At 38.0% G+C, this 19,933-nt stretch overlaps 1 protein-coding gene across 1 annotated transcript in view; it reads right to left on the bottom strand.

Moving 5' to 3' along the window:
• Positions 1–19,933, bottom strand: part of LOC114150707 (cadherin-2-like) — a 112,124-nt gene that overhangs the window by 35,490 nt on the left and 56,701 nt on the right. The window contains exons 6-11 of the mRNA XM_028027327.1: positions 19,500–19,644; positions 17,478–17,650; positions 5,495–5,632; positions 4,994–5,179; positions 4,447–4,700; positions 1,938–2,080 (exon numbers count right to left, since the gene is read on the bottom strand). Coding sequence (XP_027883128.1) covers positions 1,938–2,080; positions 4,447–4,700; positions 4,994–5,179; positions 5,495–5,632; positions 17,478–17,650; positions 19,500–19,644 — 1,039 coding nt within the window. The remainder of the gene's footprint in view (positions 1–1,937; positions 2,081–4,446; positions 4,701–4,993; positions 5,180–5,494; positions 5,633–17,477; positions 17,651–19,499; positions 19,645–19,933) is intronic.

Here is a 19,933-nt window from a genome sequence, read left to right as displayed (position 1 = left end):
AAACCAATCATCATAATCATTTTCTTTTTCTTCCTCTGATAAGAGCTCTTGAACTAACTTATGAGCATTTCTAAACTCATCCACAGCTTCCTTAAATGCTTGCACTGATTCATTGACTGCATCAACATTTCCTGCATCCGACATCAAAGTCTTGATTTCATTAATCTTTCTAGTACAGGCACCCAGTCTGCCTCTGCGCGAAAGAACGCGCACCTTTAACATGTCCTCAGACGCAGGAGGAGTTTCAGGATCAGACATCGTTAATTATCACACAGATCCCTTCTCTGTCAAATAAGTTCATCAATAAGAATTCTTCTTTGCCACAGTCCTTTTTCAAAATCAACAACTTTGCTTTCGGTAGTGATCCATAGTTTCTTTGTAGCGCAGCGGCGCTTTCATTCATAAACTTAATCAGCTGGTTTTACTCACGACCCGCTGGCTGCTTTCTTTGTTCGTCTGCGAGTGATCCGCTGGATCCCCCAACTTTGCGTCTTTCATCAAGTCATCAGTGAAGTTTTTCCACTTGTTACGGCTACTCTTGGATTTTAGCAAAAATCAAAAATCAAAAGGTGCCAGAGTAGTTTCTAGGAGGAGGGTTTTCCGACTCATCCAAAACAAAGCACTCGCGGAAAGTTTTCTGGTGGCAAACGGTGACTTTCTCAATGTACAAAAATAACAGAAACACTCTCCGAGTTGACTTTCCAAAAAATGTAAAATTAAACTTTATTTGGTGCGGTGGAAAAACTATTTCACCCCTCGCTCCTTAACCAAACAATCAGATGCCCTGCAGCAGCTGCTTCCGCTGCCTAATCACAGCAGGAGGCCACCTGATAAGGAGGAGGGTCTAAACAAAACAAATAAATAAACAAGTTACAATAGATATATTATTTATATAAATTTAGATCTGTAACCTTAATACAAAAATAAATTAATCCAATTCTTAATAGGCTCCAACAGTTAGAGTAAAAACTTTAAAACAAACTCTAAAATCTATAGGAGGACAATGTAGAGATGTGAGAAAGGGTTAACTTTCCCAAACTAGTAAACAGGGGACTGCAATAATCTAATTGCAGGAACACAAATAAATGCTGTTAATTCTGTTATCAGGTCAGAGCAGGGAAGCGCTGTGAAGGCCTATTGTAATTGCAGGATTTCTTATTATTTTTTCCAACAAAGTACATGGCTTTTTGGTGCCTTTAAAATATTCAAAAATTCATCAAACTTCACCCAAAATTGCTCCCTAACTAAAAATTTGGGATTCTAGTGGAATCGCAAACTGCTCTACAGCGCCCCCTAACATGAGATAGGACAATCCATAGTTCGTAGACATCTGAAATTTTGTATATAGGTAGATCTCCCCCCAAAATTAAGAAAAAAAGTCTCTTTGAGGTACCTCCTAAAATGTACAGGGAGGCGGCCATATTGGGTCAAAGGGCAAATTTTGGCGATTTTTCATTTTTACACATCTCAAACTTTAACAAACTCCTCCTTGGGTTCTGGCATACATTCACAAATGGCACTGACTTAATCAGAAAACATGGATCTGGGCACTACTGGGATACAGCGGGGACAATACTGGGATACTAGGATACTATTGAGACACTTTTGGAACACCACTGGGACACTGCTGGGACAGTATTAGGACACTCTTGGGACAATGCTCGGACAGTATTTGGACATTATTGGGACAGTATTGGGACACTACTCGGCAGTATTTGGACATTGCTGGGACAGAATTGAGACTCTGCTCGGACAGTATTTGGACATTGCTGGGATGGTATTTGGACACTGCTCAGACAGTATTTGGACATTGCTGGGACACCACTCAGACAGTATTGGAACACTGCTCGGACAGAAATGGGACACTGCTGGAAACCTGTTGTACAGGTTGAGACAGATAAACCTATGCTGCCATTGGGACAATCCACATGTCTCACCATTATCAGAAGCTGTGAAAGTAACATTGTAGAGGTTGTTCTTGACAAAGGGAGACTCTCGATCAAGGATGGCGATGGTGGAAATCCTTCCGTATACTGGGTCGATATCCAGCCAGCTGGCTGGGTCATAGATCTTGGAGTATCTGAGGTCAGAGAGAGAGGTAACCTGAGAAACCAATATGAAGTAGTTTTTGTTTCTGTGCAACTGAATATATCCTAAGCAGAACCTGGAGACTGGAAGAGATGATCGCAACTTATTAAAGCATGTTCACTGGATATAATACTAATCTGAATACAATATACATAAATCTATGTAGATTTGTTTTTAATGAAGCCATACACTTTCCTCCATGCTCTTATGCAAAAAATAAAAAATCACAATGGCCTTCCTTAATTAGATTTTTCTATAATTTAGATCATCTTTCTATTGTTCTGTCCGGGTGAAATTTGACAGTATTATGAAGAAATGCCGGAGATGCAGCAACAATCTGACAGAGTGCTACAAGACAACAAATAAAAATATGTAAACAGGATGCTCCAGCTGCCCAGCATACTGACCAGAACTTGTCTCTTTGAGGGCTTGAGTATTAATGCAGGTACACTTATATATTTTTGTGAACACAGTGGGTCCACCATTTACTGTTGCTAGAATACACAGACCACAGCACTACATTGAGAAAATAATAGTGTAATAATAATAATACAAAAAGCAGCAATCCTGCAGGTTCTGCATGTTAGTGAGCCAATAACTGTGCAGCCTCATGTTCACATTTATTTCACAGTATTACTATGAATAACATAAGTTTGATCTTATTATAGCTGAAAAGTTAACATGTTATTTTCAGGTGTTATTTTCTGTCTGGCCTATGGAACCTGGATAATTTCAGTTATTTAGAAATACAACTGAGGGTTGAAGGCATAGCGTTTGTTATCTAGTTACTGAACTTTCTTCAAATTCATAAATGTACATAGATTTTCATAATATTTTATTAGAACTGTATGACTTTGGTCAAAGGTTTGGGGTATCCTTCCATGAGCTTCTTCCAACAGTTACATGGAAGAAGCTCATCCACATAGCCATTCCTGCAGATGGTAATTTGGATGACCCAGTTGACTCTGAGATGTGGCTTCATTGTTTCCACATCACTTTCGTTTTTACTCTTGACACCATCTACGCTATGAAGTGCAACCATAATGCCGTCTCTCCCATGCCTTCCAGTTTTTATATCTAAACACTTCCGTTTTCATTCTGAAGAGTACAACGGTTGGTTGTTTTCTTTTGATTTTGCACAGGACACAGCTCTATTTGATGTGTTGCTTTAAAAAGCATACACTGCTAAGGCTCCATTTAAACCAAAAGTTTTGAATTAACCCAGCATTGTGGCTCAAAAAATTGTTATTGCAAAGAATAAAAGTACAAATTTAAAAGTCTGAGTGAACTATTGAACACAGAAGCAGTAGACACTAGAATGGTTAAATAAACATAAGAAATAAACAAACCTCAAATAGACAAAAACAATAGATAGTGACAATCCCTCACAAACACATACTGAGCCTAAATGGGTTGGAGTTTAAAGATGAGATGGATGAACTCATCTCATCTAGAGTGAAGGGCTGCAGCCTCAAACACCTGTCTAAATGTCATGTCTGAAGTTTGTGTGTTGTTTTGGAGGTGTTAAACTCTAATATGTGACTTTCCCGCTGGTATTAGTACAGTATATTCCTTCATACAACTGAAGAACAGAAAATTAGGACTTCCAATTGGGGGGGGGGGTAAGACAGGGCAAACCAAAATGTGTTCTGGATTGTGATCCAAATCCAAAAAGCCAATCCTGGTATCTCTTCCATGGGTAGAGCTTTTAGGATGCTTAACTAAACTTCTACACAGTCCTTCAACCTCTAATTTTAGGAGTCAATGCAGGCCTTTCTTTTTCCTATTAAATGTTGGATGTTTTTTTCCTTACAGCATTTCTCTGCAGCATGAAATTGTAAAATAATCTACATTGTCATGTCCAATGCAGCAGTTGTACACTGTAGTGAGAGAGGGTAACAACTTGATGTTGCACTCTATCACTTTTATGGCTCTGTGTGGCTTATTCTGCTCTGTAATAATCTGGTGTCAGACTGAGCACTGTACACTGACTAACATGGCATTAATGTACTATGTGAAACCAGAGTTCACATTACATTGATATGAAAGAGCAAAGCTGTAGAGCCTTAAAATCAGTGGAAGAAGCAAACTTGAGACTCATTTGAATTTCTTTATAAATCAGGTAGAAAAACAGTGTTGTGATATCCTCTGACTAATCCTCTTATTTAATACATGCTTTTCATTTCTTATCTTTGTTGCTTTTAATATTTTTAGAGAGTGATTTATTTATAGTGTCTTGAAATATCCATGTAATCATTTATTTTTCACCCAGTTGGTGTAACTCATTTAACTAGTACATTTTCTTTGGTCTTTCATACTATAATGCAACACATATTTGCTACTTTGTGGTTTCCTTACCTGATAGTCTGCCTCATGAAGCGGTCAGGGTCCTGGGCAGTGAACGTTGTGAGCAAAGATCCTGCCGGCAAACCTTCTTCCAGTTTAATAGTCTTGGGGTTGGGACTGAACTCTGGACTCTCGTTGATGTCCAGGATTCTCACAGACACAGTTGCTGTGGACTGACGAGGGATGTGGATGCCGCGGGCCAATGGGATTTCATTTTCTGCCTCCACGGTTAGCATGTATGAACGGGTCAACTCAAAATCTACCAGCTGGCACAAGAACAAAGAAAAATTCCATACTTTTCCAAACTGAATGAAATGTTCAGACCAAAAGTTTGGACACACTTTCTCATTGAATTCAATGAGAAAGTGTGTCCAAACTTTTGGTCTGTATTGAGTACAGACCAAAAATTTGGACACACAGTTGTGTCCAAACTTTTGGTCTGTACTGTATGTGAATAAGTTTGTTTACACAGTAAGTCATTAAAAACTTCATGTGATTGTTAGTCACTGCTCATGTTTTATAATTTCTGTGTGAGAGATGTTTTAACATCATACCCTACCTTGACCACAGTGATTAAGCCCTCATTAGTGGTGGGGTCAGTAGGGATGGAGAAGTGCCCTGCGGGGTCTCCAGCAATGATCCGGTACACTGTCCTCCAGGCCGGCGTATGCGGCTGGTCTTTATCTGTCACGGTCAGGTTAGCAACAATTACATTCACCCTGTTCTCATGAACTTCACCGAAGAACTGGAAACAAAGACAAACACATTGCATTTCATTAGAATGACAGCAATGAAATCATGCTTTGTAGTAAAAACATTGAAAGCAACTATCACTAGAAACTGCAGTGGAAAAGGCAGCTTCTTCAAACATTCTTTCAGATGAAGCTCTTCATTGTTTCTTGGAGAGATGAAAATATTGGAATTGACTATTCACACTGTGAATAAAAGCTCAGAGAGCTTAAGTGCTATTTTCCCTTCTGTTAGCAAATAATTACTTCTGTGTGTGTGGGGGGGGGGGAGTGTGAGGGGGGGGGGGGTGCAGGCGTGTGTGTATGCATACTGCATCTGTGGTGAATTCAGGAGGGTTGTCGTTGACATCAGTAATCCTGATGACAGTGGTGGCAGTGTTGGAAAGGCCGTAGGTGGGGTTTCCCTCCATGTCAGTGGCCTGGATGATCAGGGTGTACTGAGGGACTTTCTGGAAATAAACAGAAAACAAAGAGTCAAAAATGGGGAGAATTATCTATCTGCATTTTCATAGAATTTCTAATGGTCCTGTGGATGCAGATATATCCCCACAGAAGAGGAAATATTAGCTTCTGATTTATGTTTTTGTCAATATGTACATAAGTACAAAGACATGATTTTAATAATCTTAATCTTTTGATGATGCCGGTCTGATTCGTAATCAAACAATGTCTTGGTTGAATGAGACTCATTTTAAATTTAAATATGAATCATTTTGCGCTTGACTGTGTGTAGTATTAATCTAGAAACATTTATTACATTTGCCATCTTGAATGTTCATTAAGTAATTTCCACATGCTACTTTATGCCAACATAACAAGAGGACTAGACGTGTATCGTGTATCAATCCCTAGGCCATAAAAATAACAGCTTAAAATTTTCACTTAGATCTTTATTAGTTTTTATGTCAACAAAATAAAATGCAAAGAAACTGAACAAAGAACTGTCTATGGAACGCACAATGTTCTAACACTTTAGCAGATTAGTATATTCATCTGCTATTATTCCAGCCCTTATTCTTTATCTATGACCATCCATCCATACACGCTTATCCCTGTGCTGGTGCTTATCTCCAGCAGTCAACAGACGAGAGGCAGGGTCACCCTGAACAGGTTCCCAGTCCATCGAAGTCATTCTTCATTTAAGTCTTATGAAAAGTTACTTTTCCCTCATTTTCCCATCGTTGTGCTTCTTGTAGTTTAGTAAACGTGTTAATTTTTACATCAAAAATATTTCTTCCACAGTTGTTATCCACTGGTGTCGTTTTATGATGTAAAGCGTTTTGAACTGACTTGTTTGCTGAAATTTGCCATACGAAAGAACTTGACTGATTGATTGATGGTGGAACTTGTGGAGATGACTATGCATATAAGGATTCTTCATAAATCAAGAAAATTATCAACAACACTGACCATCTTATTCATGAGACTGTTTTGGGAAAGCAGTGTATCTTCTGTCAGAGGTTTCTTCAGATTCAGTATAGAACAGATCGCTGCGGAAGATCTTTCCTGCCAATGGCCATCAGCATAATTTAGAATTTGATTATGAAATGAAGGTGAAACTGAAGAAGGATGTTGAATTGATGAGGAGGACTGGACTGAGAGAAATGCGGTGGCATTAGTGACATTAGGAAAACATTTGTGGATGAGGAGTGAAGGCGAAAAGGATATATCGGAAGAAAATGGAGTAAGAAGTCTTGGCGGAACTGGATTTATGAGCTTTGAAATACACATGAGCCAACAAGACATGAAAGGTAGAAGGAAGATTAGAAGAAGGGATGGCAGGATGAGGGATGAAGGGATGTTTGTTCGCAAACTTTGTGAAGCTTGAGAGGATGAGGATGAAATGACGGTACAGATAAGAGCTGGGAATCTCAAGCAGAGAGGATGCAGGCAGAGAGTGTAATACAACCTGACTCCCAACTAGGGGTGCAATCGGTGCGAGTGGAGGCGGACATAACGTCACCAGAGATGCTGGTAGGTACTGCACTGAACGGTAATATGAGCTGCTGTGCAGAGCGTATCCAAACCTCCAAATCATCAGTAGAAGATAAGTTATTAAAACAATGTCACAAAAAATTATTTATCCTTCATGGAGAGAGAAAAGGAAGAGGAAGAATAGAGAAAATGTCAAGATAAAGAGCTGTTTAAATGTGTATTGGTAATGTAATGTTTATCAGAAAGATTTGCTGAGGTGCTAATTGGAAAATTACCTTGATAGCAACCTTGATCGGTCCAGTTCAACAGCCAAACATTTATGCTACAATGTTTGTATTTGTGTGAAGCTGAGTTTGAACTTTAAATGAGTTGATTCTAGTGGTTGGCCCTGTATTTCTGAGGTTTTTTGCCGTTAAAACATGTTAGATAAAGTGTTTGAAAATGTTTTATGTATCTAAAACAAACAGTATTTTTACATCAACTTATAAGGTATGTGAATTTCTCCAGTTAAAATTGTTTGAAGTCACAAACCGGTACCGGTCCACATTCTCAAGTGAGAAAGACTCACCTGGTATAAATTAAATGTTTATCTCTTGTAATTACTCCTAAGAGAAATTAATTTAATCAAAGAATGTCATGAATATGTGTGCAGGGCTGCACCGACTGCGGTTTTGTGGCCGATCGCCGATTACCGTCTTTAAAAAGCCTAACCTGCAGATTTTGATTTTGGCAGATACCAATTTTTTTGTCTGAAATGTCACTAGATGTAGCAAGAAAGTCACTGAGTTGGCAACAGTGGGGTGAATATTGTTAACTGCAAACATGCAGACATGACCTGGTGGGCCAGTCTGGCAGTAAAACCTCTCACTGGGGGGGATCACGTGATGCACGCTGCGGATTAGTCGTGCGTTTTTCGTCTCCTCTCTGGGTCGAAGTAAATATATAATTTAAGACAACAACCCACCGCGTGAACTGAAACAATAGTTGTGGTAAGATTCGACATGTCTCTAGATAATTTTTTTGTACCCGCTGCATCAAGCAAAAAGAAGAAAGGAGGTCGGAAAGGTGGGGCTAATGCTAGCATACCCGCAGCTAGCCAAAACGACCAAGACGATGTGGCTGAAGACATTGCATTGTGAGTGACGTGGAAGAAGCTAACACTCTAAAAGAAGACATCATAGTGGAGCGAGTTACCAAGAATATCGAAGAAATACTGGACAGAAAAGTAGCTGCAATTCTTAAACCAGTTTCTGAACTCGCAGAAAAATTCGACAGCATGACGCGGCGAATGGCTGCTGCTGAACAGCGCATGCGCACCTAGAATGGACGGCATGGAGAAAACTATTGAAAGAGCACTGGGAAAGCTGGACAGCCTCGAAAACCAAAGCAGGCGCCAGAACATTTATGGGACTAAAAGAAGGCATCGAAGGTAGAGAACCGGCGGCTTTTTTCGAGGAGTGGATTCCTAAAGTCCTGGGACTGCAGCAGACACAGATAAAAATCGAAAGAGCCCACCGCACAGGACCCCAGGTCGGGCGAAGTGACCGAGACCATCCACGGGCAGTCCTGGTGAGACTCCACAACTACATCGATAAACAAAAGATTCTCAACGCTGCAAGGAATAAAGGAATAATTCAAGTAGAAGATCGCAGAGTCTCCTTTTACCAGGATTTTTCTGCGGAAATTGTCAGAAAGAGACAGGAGTCCTCAGGCGCTCGGCGACAGCTGCGAGAGGCCGGTGTCAGGTACGCGTTCCTGTTCCCTGCGGTTATCAAAATCTTCAACCAGAATGGGACGACCACATCCCTATCTGATATGAAAGAAATTAACGAATTCATCAAGACACTTCATAAATGACTTCACATGGACCTTTCCACACGTTCGAGTGGGCATAAAAGACTGAGTAATGATGAGAGGTAAACACTGAACACTCGTAAGATAGGCACCTTGACATTATTCGTAAGTTTAAATCAGATCTGCTTATACTGTTTTACAAATAAGAACGGTGTGTTGAGATGAAACATCTTCATTATATTTCACATTCGTATATCCACGGGGGCTTAATATTCAGACCCAGAGAGGGCAGGATGCTTCATTCTTCTTTTGTTTTTTCTTCTGATCTTGGTTCTTCATAGGATCCCCACACCTGCTGTACCTTAGAGTTAAGGTATGACAAGTTCGTTATTGTTATTTTGTTATGTAGTTTGTTATGGTTACTATTTCTTTAGAATCTGGTCCAAGCTTTGTGTAATGTTCGAGTTTTTGCTTGGAACCTTTTTGTTGGTTTGTCAGCACAGAACACAATTTGAGGCAGGCATGTTGCAGTGTAACTTTGTATTTTATTTTATTGATGTCTTTTTAAAAGACAGCATTAAGTAACACTAATATAGATGAGCATTAAGGTTTGCACATGGAATGTAAAAGGTTCTAATAATGCAATAAAAAGGAAGGCTATCCTAAATAGTTTAAAAAAGGACAGGAACCAAGTAGCGTTTCTACAAGAAACTCATCTCACGGATGAGGAACATAAAAAATATTTAAGAGAATGGGTAGGACAAGTCTATTTCTCATCATACTCAACAAATAAAAGAGGGGTCATAATCTTAATACATAAAAATCTCCCTTTCACAGTTTCAGACACATTCAAAGACACAGAGGGACGAATCATCTTGATTAAGGGTATTTTATATGGAGAGAGGTTTTTGCTTGGCAGTGTATATGGCCCAAATATAAATGATGAGGATTTCTTTGCGGTCCTCCTCAGTCAAATTGCTGAGATGGATTGCCCAAACATACTTATCGGCGGTGACTTTAATTGTTCTTTATGCCCTCATATGGACAGGTGCCCCCCCCAAAACACCCAGTCTAAAAATTCTAGGGCTGTAAAAAATATCCTAGAGGAACTGGATTTAATGGACACATGGAGGCATTTTAACCCCTCAATAAAAAGTTTTACTTTTCACTCGTTGCCACATTCAACGTTGACACGCATCGATTATTTGTTTATCTCGAATCATTTGGTCCACTTTGTGGAAGAAACAGAGATAGGAATTATTTCCCTCTCTGACCATGCTCCTGTTAGGCTGGCCATGCAGCCACCCAGACCACTGGATCGTACAGCTTCCTGGAGGTTAAATAGATTGCTGCTGCTAAATGAAGATTTTACAAAATTGCTAGAAGAGCAGACAGACTTCTTTTTAGAACTCAATGACAATAGTAATACTGACCCCAGATTAGTATGGGATGCTTATAAGGCATATATGCGGGGTATAATAATATCATATTCCAGTCGTAAGAGGAAAGAACAATTAGCAGAACAAAATAAAATTGAAAACAAAATTTAAAAATTGGAAGAGGAATATATTTTATCCAAATCAGATAAAATTCTAGGGGAACTCAAAACAGCCCGTGCCTCACTATCTGATATAACAACAAAGAAAGCTGAAAAGGATATATTATTTGCGCAGCAAAAGTTCTTCGAACACGGTAACAAACCAAATAAATATTTGTCAAGATTAGTAAACAAATCCCCTGGCACAAACTTTATATCCTCAATTCAGGACGAAAACGGTCGTCGTTATATAGATAATAGACGCATAAATGAATGCTTCAAACAGTTTTATGAAAAATTGTATTGTGCCGAAGTAAAAAAAGGTGCACTAGAACATGAACTGCTGGATAAATTCAATATACCACAATTGGCACCAGAACAGGCAAACATATTAGCAGGACCTATAACAAGTCTAGAAATTGAAAAGGCCATTTCTTCACTACAATCTGGTAAATGTCCAGGTGCTGATGGATATCCTGTTGAATTTTTTAAAACCTTAAAAGGCAAAATTAGCTCATTATTACAACGAGTCTTTAATACATCACTTGAAAAATCGAAATTACCTGATACCATGTATATGGCAAATATTATTGTAATCCCAAAAAAAGATAAAGACCCAGAACAATGTTCGTCATATCGACCAATTAGCCTGCTTGGTGTAGACATGAAAATTTTATCCAAAATTTTGGCCACTAGACTGGAAAATGTAGTTTCCAACATAGTGTAAAGGAAAATGATTATTTAAGTGCTAAAATACTTACAACATGTGTAAAGGTATAGCCAACACTTTTATTTGGAACAGTTTTCTGTTGAGCATGTGGGAGCTGACAATAGCAAACATTTAAACAAGCAGGGCTTTTTCCTCCCCCGCTGAAGACAGAGTAATAAATTTACATTCCGATAGGGGGCAAGAGACTTCTTGGCGCCTCTCCCCGTGCCAGACAGAGATGAGCACGAAGTGGCCCTCTTACTGAGATAAAAACCAGACCTCTGAGCTGTATAGGGGAGTTTCCGGGGTTTTTCTGGGGCCGAAAACAGGTCTCTGATTGGTTGAACAACGGAACGCCTTCGTTGCATAGATTAAAATACGGAAACACCCCTTTTGTTTAAAACGAAGTGTAAAGAGAGAGAGAGAGAGTTTTTGCCATCTTTTTTCTCTCCACGTTGGGCGCCTTTGTCTGTCTGTGTGTTTCGTGTTTGTTTTTGTCTCTCCTTGTGTGTTGTTATTTTATGAGAAATGCATATCTCTGTATCTCTGCAGCTTTGTTGTTCATTGCTTTGTATGAATTAAACTCTGTGATCTGTGACGTCAACACGCCTTGTTAGTTTCGTTTTACAGCTGGCCCGCTCGCCGAGAAGAACCCGGCTGTGTTGAGGAAGAGCCGAGCCAAACGTTTTGTTCAAAGTTTTAATAAATTCTTCCTCAATAATAGTCAATATAGACCAAGCTGGCTTTATAAAGGAGCGCCTGTCATCAAATAATACTAGACGACTTATCAATATCATTCAACACCTTAACCAGACACAAATACCAGGCATCATTGTTTCAATGGATGCTGAAAAGGCCTTCGACCGTGTCGAACTGGAGTATATGTTTGAAGTGTTGAGAAGATTTGGACTGGGAGAAAACTTTATAAATTGGGTAAAAATTCTTTATAAAAAACCCACGGCATCGGTGTTGACAAATGGCACCTTTTGGACTGAGTAGGGGGACGGTGCAGGGAAGCCCTCTCTCCCCGCTACTTTTCTCCTTGGCTATAGAGCCACTTGCAATTGCAATTAGACAAAGCAATGATATTAAAGGTATATTAATAGGAAAAAAAGTGTATAAAATATTATTATACGCTGATGATATACTGTTAACTTTGACAGACCCTGTGAAATCTATCCCGGCTCTGATTGACTGTGTCAACAAATTTGGTAAGATATCTGGGTACAAGGTAAATTACAGAAAATCAGAAATAATGCCTTTAAACACTATTGACCAGGGAGAACCAACTTTCATCAAGCCATTTCGATGGGCTCCTACAGGATTAAAATATCTAGGAATACACATTACACCTAGAACTAACCAGCTGTACTCTGAAAACATCAATTCTATCATTATTCATATTAAAGATAAGTTGCTGAGATGGAAGAAGCTCCCCATATCTTTTTTGGGGAGAGTTAACCTCATTAAGATGATAATTCTCCCTAAGTTAATTTATCCAGTGTCTATGCTGTTTTTGTTTATTGACTCTAAAGATTTAGCTGGAATCAATAAAGCAATATCAGAATTTATTTGGGCAGGCAGGAAACCTAAAATTAAAATGGAGGTTTTACAACTTCCCAGAACCTTGGGTGGATGGGGTCTGCCCAAGGTTGAGAACTATGTACTGGCTATACAAGCAAGAATTATTTCACTGTGGGCTACCCAAAAACACACTGATCCATGGCTTGAGATTGAGGAAAGTGTTTGTAAACCTTGTCGCCCTATAAATATGTTAAATAAACAAAACAGAGAACTGCCACTTATGGTCAAAGATAATTTTTTAATTACTAATACTATTAAGGCATGGGGCATTTTGAGGAAAATGTTTGGTCAGAACAAATATTTTTCATCTCTGACAACACTGGTAGATAATCCGGATCTGACAGTAGAGGGCGCTGGACCTGATCTCAGGTCTTGGCAAGAGGCTGGCATTACTAGAATACACGATCTATGGAACAAGACATTTGAGGACTTAAGAACACAATATAACATTGTCTCCAGGGACTTTTATAAATATCTTCAAATAAGGCATTACGTTAAGGCAAAAATGGACTCACTTCAGTTCCAAGGGGATTATTATTTACTTGAAAACAGTATTCTCGATTGTCATAAACGTGGGAGATTTGTGTCAAGATTCTATGCTAAACTACAAGCCCTAAAGAAAAATAATATGGAGAATTTGAGATCAACCTGGAACATAACTCTGAAAAGTACAATTGATTCAGAAGCATGGGAAGACATTTTGACTCTGCCTTCTAGAATCTCAGTATGTAACCGTTACAAAGAAATGCAATATAATATTTTACATAACGTATACATATCTCCATATATATATAGCAAGTACACACCAGGAAGCTCTCCAAATTGTCCCAAATGTAAAATAATTACAGAGACTAGAATTCACTGTTTATGGGAGTGTAAAACTATAGAGGCATTCTGGCGAGCAGTATGTCGAGAAATTAGCTCCGCTATAGGACAAACACTTCTCCCTAGTCCAGTCCTGTGTCTCCTTGGGTTCATACCCAGTCATCTGGATACTCACAAAGAAATTGTGCAATTTCTATTGATGTTGGCCAGAAAATCAATAATGCTTAAATGGGTTGGTTGTGATGCCCCTTCGATCCAGCTATGGAAAAATTTACTTTCTGAAGTTATTGTATTAGAAAGATTGAGATATTGTATGAATGGGAAATTTAATGCTTTTAAAAAAAGATGGGAGCGTATTCTTGAATACTTCAAAATTCCAAAATTATAAAACCAGTAATGTGAATCCGAATGACGTGTATGTATAAATTGGTTATGTTTCTCATATGATGCTGTAATTTATGTACATGCCTCCGATTTTGACTTTGTCTTGTTTTTTGTATCAGTGCTGTATAAGTTTTGCCCTGTTATTGTTCTTTCCTTTTCTGTTTTTGTATAAATGTTCAAAAATACCTAATAAACATAATTATATAAAAAAAAAAACTTCTCACTGTAGAGCAGAAGAGAACAGAGGTTGTTTTTAAACCTTTGCTGACGAAAATAAGATCAGTGGATATGATTGGCTTCATGTAAGTATCGACCAATCACCAATCCCCCAAAGTTAAGGAAATCGGCGCCGATAAATTGGCCTGATCAAATGTATCCTATACATGCATACAGTACATACATACATACATACATACACATATATATATATATATATACAGACCAAAGGTTTGGACACACCTTTCTAATTCAATGTCAATGGGTTTCTTTATTTTCAAGACTATTTATAAGGCAAGAAATCCCACTTATTAACCTGACAGGGTACACCTATGAAGTGAAAACCATTTCAGGTGACGACCTCTTGAAGCTCATCAAGAAAATGCAGAGTGTGTGCAAAGCAGTAATCACAGCAAAAGGTTGCTGCTTTGAAGAAACTAAGGGGTATTTTCAGTTGTTTTACACTTTTTTGTTTAGTGCATATTTCCACATGTGTTATTCATAGTTTTGATGCCTTCACTGTGAATCTACAATGTCAATAGTCATGAAAATAAAGGAAACTCATTGAATTAAAAGGTGTGTCCAAACTTTTGGTCTGTACTGTATATACACATGCATATGGAATATAATGTAAACATCACAGTCAGAGATGCAGTATGTTTATAATAGGTGTGTGAATAGGCCTGTCACAATAACAAATTTTGCAGAGCGATTAATCGTCTCAAAGATTATTGCGATAAACAATAATATTGTTTGAAGACCATTTAAAACTGATTTTATGGTAATGACATAATAATGCAAGCAATATCCTGCCAAAAATAGATGCACTTTATTTTCAAAAGAACACTTAACACTGGAACTGGTAAAACAAAAATAAGATGGATTCTCAGTCTCCATTAACAAAAAATGCACTTGAATAAAAACTAAACAACATAAAACTAAAGTGGAAATAAAAACTACATTCAACCAAAAGGGTTCAAATTATGAAGTCTGTATACTATATTGCCCTTCAATAATCATTAGATTCAGATATCCAACTACCTGATGAAGTAGTTAACTCCTCCCTTAAGCCCAGTTCAAACAACTCGTTTTTCTTGCCCCGAATTTCCCTTTATGACAATCTTTGAACGACCAACGTTCTAAGATTGTCGCTTGCATCATGTAATGCAGTGGTTCCCAAAGATTTTCTCCTGGGCCCCCCCAATGCTTCCCAAAGATTTTCTGGGCCCTCCTATGGATTACAATAATCCCCTCCCCTTCAAAAAGAAAAGAAAATCATTTGGGCACACACATCATTCAACCAGACATAAACTTATACACATATTTTATTTTCAAACTCCAATGAAGTTTATTTCACACTTCAGGTTGCAACAAAACACACTACAAACCATCTTTACAGTGAAACACTTTGTGTAACTGTTTTTTTTGCTTTTATTCACCCATACTGCTGCCCTAGGGGGCGCGCCCCAAACTTTGGGAACCACTGCTGTAGTGTGTGGTGTGTTCCGGCTGATTGGGTCCAGTCGGTAGAACCTCGTGGCCGCTCCGATCTAAATCAGGCATGTTCAACATGTTGGATTGTCTTAGCCAGTTTATCACTGCAGCGTGTGGGTCTTCCCCGACTGGGAGCAAGAATGCAGCCTGTTGAATGTGACAGGTAGCCAATCAGAAAGCACGGATTCCCCTCTGTGCTTTCTGAGGGGAAAACACGGAGGGAATCCCAAACAGCTGACACGACGCAACCCAAAGTCCAGCGGACATCAGATATGATATGCGGAAACAACATTAATGTTTATTCAACATTTCATGCCAAGAATATCTACAGAAATGACAAAGAGAGCAATTAGAGTGGAATTGCTACTGCAGTCTTATCCAATGCCTTTTCTTTTTGTTACATCTTTTATCGCTTAAAATAAGCTCACAAACTATCGCTATTGTTTATATGTCGTAAACCGTGTTTGTTTACTCAAAATTCACATGTGATACAGTGGGTTTTGACGAGATTTTCTGAGAGAAATCGGTTCTTCTGTGCTGTGTTGCTCTTGACGTGTGGCTGGACACCAGCCACACGTCACCGATTGAACCGTTAGGCCTACAATTTTCTGTCGGTTAATGTGTGGTCTCTCAGGTTTTGAAAATGGGCCGACGATCGGCCAACAATTCTAAAATTGCGTAGTGTGAGCTGAGCGCTAAGGAAATGAGGAGGGGAGGGTCAATGGAGAGCACCGGAGTTGAGCCTTTTTTCATCCAGTTGTCATTAATAGAAAGAGAAAAAGGCAAGAAGAAACGATAAAGCCGATAAATTAAAATGAGGTCAATAACTTTCATTTATCGTGTGATTAATTGATTTATTGTTTATCACGACTGGCCTATGTGTGAATGATCTAATAATCTGACTGTTGATTGCAGCCAGTCCACATTATTAGCAGAACTAGAGGGTCCCAAAACCAAATTTTGCTTAGGGTCCAAGGGAGGCTTGGGCCGGCCCTGGGTCTATGGCCATGGGACTGGAATGTTGTTGGATGTGAAGGATGACCCTTGGACAGATGTTGAACTGACGGTAAAGTGGAAACGAAGTTCAAGTATCAAAGATAACTGAACGCAGGCGTTTGCGACTTGGAGTTTGTCTCATTACTGGAAGAGGAGAATGTTCGGCAACACATGGTGTATTGAAGATTATCGTCTAAATCAGAAAGGTAGAGCTGAATAACCACGTTGCATTCTGTGGTGAGTTAAATTTGTAGATTTGTAATCATAGCAAGAGTAACAAGTTTGACGGTTGACGAAATGCAACAGATTGAGATGAATGGGTGAGCAGAGTATAAATAGGCAGCCTAGAAAATTCGAGGTGTGGTTTGGGTGTGGCCCAGCTCCCGAACTTAAGTTAACACATTAACGTCATTTAAGTATTTTACTATATTCTGGTGGATTTTACAGAGAAGCTGTTTATTTTGTATAGGTGTACAGAAGTTGATGTTTGAGAACCCGAGAGCACAAATTCACTCAGTCAGTTATTGCTCAATAGTACCATAAGTCACCAGGCAGGTTTGGCTAATAATTCTTGATAATCAGGTGGTGTTCCAACTTATTAATTTTTATGAAAAATCACAAACTTTAATAATAACTGCCCTTCGCCTTTATTAATAGTTATTCATAGCCAAACCAATATTGTTGCATAATAATCTGTTTATGGGGACAAAGTGGAAGTAGGCTGGGTTTTATTGGTAACAACTACATATGAAAACAATTACGAAATGAAAAAGGAGCCAGGACCTTGCAGAACATCCACTCAAACACAAGCCCAACATACCTCCCGATCCAGGCCTGCAGCAACAGTGATGATGTCGCCAGTCCTGTTGTTTATGGTAAACATATTATATGATGGGCTTTGGGGATTTTGTGAAAGTATCTTGTACCGCAACATTCCATTGGCCGTTTTTGGGTCATCCTTATCCACTGCTGTCACTGTCATTACAAATGATCCTGCAGGAACATACAAGTAGGTACACTGTAAAACATTTGAAGGTGGTTTAAATTGAAATGAAATCCACCTGCTGCCTTGACAAGCCAATTTAGGGAAGCAAAAAAATTATATTGATTTTAACTCAGAAATTAAAGTTCAAGAAATTAACAAGAGACAAGTTGTGTAAACATTGCTTTTAAGTTAATTAATCTTGAATTGTGAGTTTTAACTTATTGCTGCAATTTAAACCAAATTATTATTTCACAATATGCAAGAAAAAAACTGCCCCCACCTAGTTAAAGAGCACATACAGTATTTCTCTAATATTAAGTTAAAATAACTACTTATTTTACATTAGAAAATGTTAAATTCTTGTTTCAAATTGCATGAACAAAATAAACCTAAAAACCTAAATATTCTAGTTTACTCTTGGAGGTTTGACAAAAATAATAAAAATTTAACACAACTTACTACTTTAAGTTTACCTTTCACAAAGTTATACGTTTGGGTTCAAAATATAAAATGCGTTAAATTTATTTGACATAAAGAGTAGAATATACTGTATTAGACAACTAAATGCAGATAAAATATTTTACAGTGTATAGTAGGTAAAATAAAGAAAATCAACAGTGACAGACACTTCTGTACAGAACATACCAATAACATTCATGATACAACAAACCAATAAAATTTTTTGCATAAAAAACCTGAATCGGGATTTTTTAATGCAAAAAAACCCACACCTTTACATGGCTTTTAAATCCAATTTCAATGCCCTGAAAAACGTTTTTTGTACTGTGAATTAATTCGTATTAACTTATGTGCAATGTTCTAGCAAGTGGAGGCTTTTATCCTGGAAACCATTAAAAACTAGACCTGTTTAGTATTTTACTCACATTACTGTAATAAACTTTACATTTGACACACTAATGGCCTGTGGAGTCTAAAGAAAACATTGGTTTGTTTATATTTTCTTTAAAAAAAAAAAAAAAAAAAAAGCTTGTTCTTACCATGAAGTAAAATTGATATAACCTAAAGCTGGGCTATCCACACTTTCCATTATTGGCAGTTGTGTGTTTTCCACCTATAAAACAATATTTCTCAAAGGAGAGTAACTTAAAATGGTTTTGAAATGGTTTTAAAACCTTTTATAGATTTATGAACAGCAGCAACTGATTACTTCAGGTCATTTCTTTAGTTTTTCCTGCACTATTTTAAAACAACTACATGCTCCAGTCCAAAGTTGCTCAAACGCTGTTCATCAGTTTACCAGATGCACCTGATTGTCAGCTTTCTACACACTGCTTAGAGTATGCCTATTTTTCCATGTCGTGAATGTTACTTCTTGACAGATACAGTAGCAAACAGAAACCTTCATGCCCTGAATTCTTGTTCACTGTTGTTCAGGATGAATTATTGCTGCAAAGTTAAGGAACTTGATTCAATCAGCTGAGTTCACTTAGAGTATTTTAACCAGTTCACTATATTATTAAAATGGAATGTTTGAAATGAAATTGCACAGAGTAGGGCTTCAAATAAATCCATCTGTGAAGTATCTTGAGAAATTATCTGATGTAATTGCCATGATGTAAAAGAAAAACAAAAAAAAACTCAATTCAATATTAAGGTTGGTGTAATTTAGCTTTGAAAGGCTTGATTGCTGTATTTAAGTCTGGGGTTTTTTATGGCTTTTAATATTTTAAAGCATTGAGCACTGGGCCATGTAGGACCAGGTTATATTTCTATTTATTGTTGGGTTGATGCAAACATCCGTGCCTAAGGATATTTGCATCCTTAGGAGTGTTGACTAACCTCACTGTAACCAAATCTTCCTAGCGATATAAATATAATTGATTGATTTCACTGTACCAGGTTTAGATCCTTCAGGAACAGAACCATTGAAGATGGTGTGTGTGAACTCTGGTCTGTTATCGTTCTGGTCGATGACATTGATGACGATGTCAATGGGGTTCTCCACTTGGTTGCCATTCAGATCCACAGCATGGGCTCGTAACTACATGAAAAAAAAAAACACACAACAAGGAAGATCATGCGAAACACTGGAAATTCCTCCAGTCACTGCATTCTTTTGTTTTTTTAACTATATTTTTGTTATTTTAGCAGTTTTATAGATACACATACATACATTGAACAGTTAGACCCCCCTCTAACAAAAATTACACAGCAACTACAGTAGTTTGACAGAAGCAGTTGAATAATAATCAACAAAAATAAAAAAAATAAAATAGGTAATTACATTAATTATATGGTTGGTGTAAAGCTACGATGAGTGATCCATTTCT

The sequence above is a fragment of the Xiphophorus couchianus genome, chromosome 9, assembly GCF_001444195.1.
Source record: "Xiphophorus couchianus chromosome 9, X_couchianus-1.0, whole genome shotgun sequence".
NCBI classification, from domain to species: domain Eukaryota; kingdom Metazoa; phylum Chordata; class Actinopteri; order Cyprinodontiformes; family Poeciliidae; genus Xiphophorus; species Xiphophorus couchianus.
Note: the sequence above shows the minus strand (reverse complement) of the source record. Positions and strands in the feature narration are given on the sequence as shown.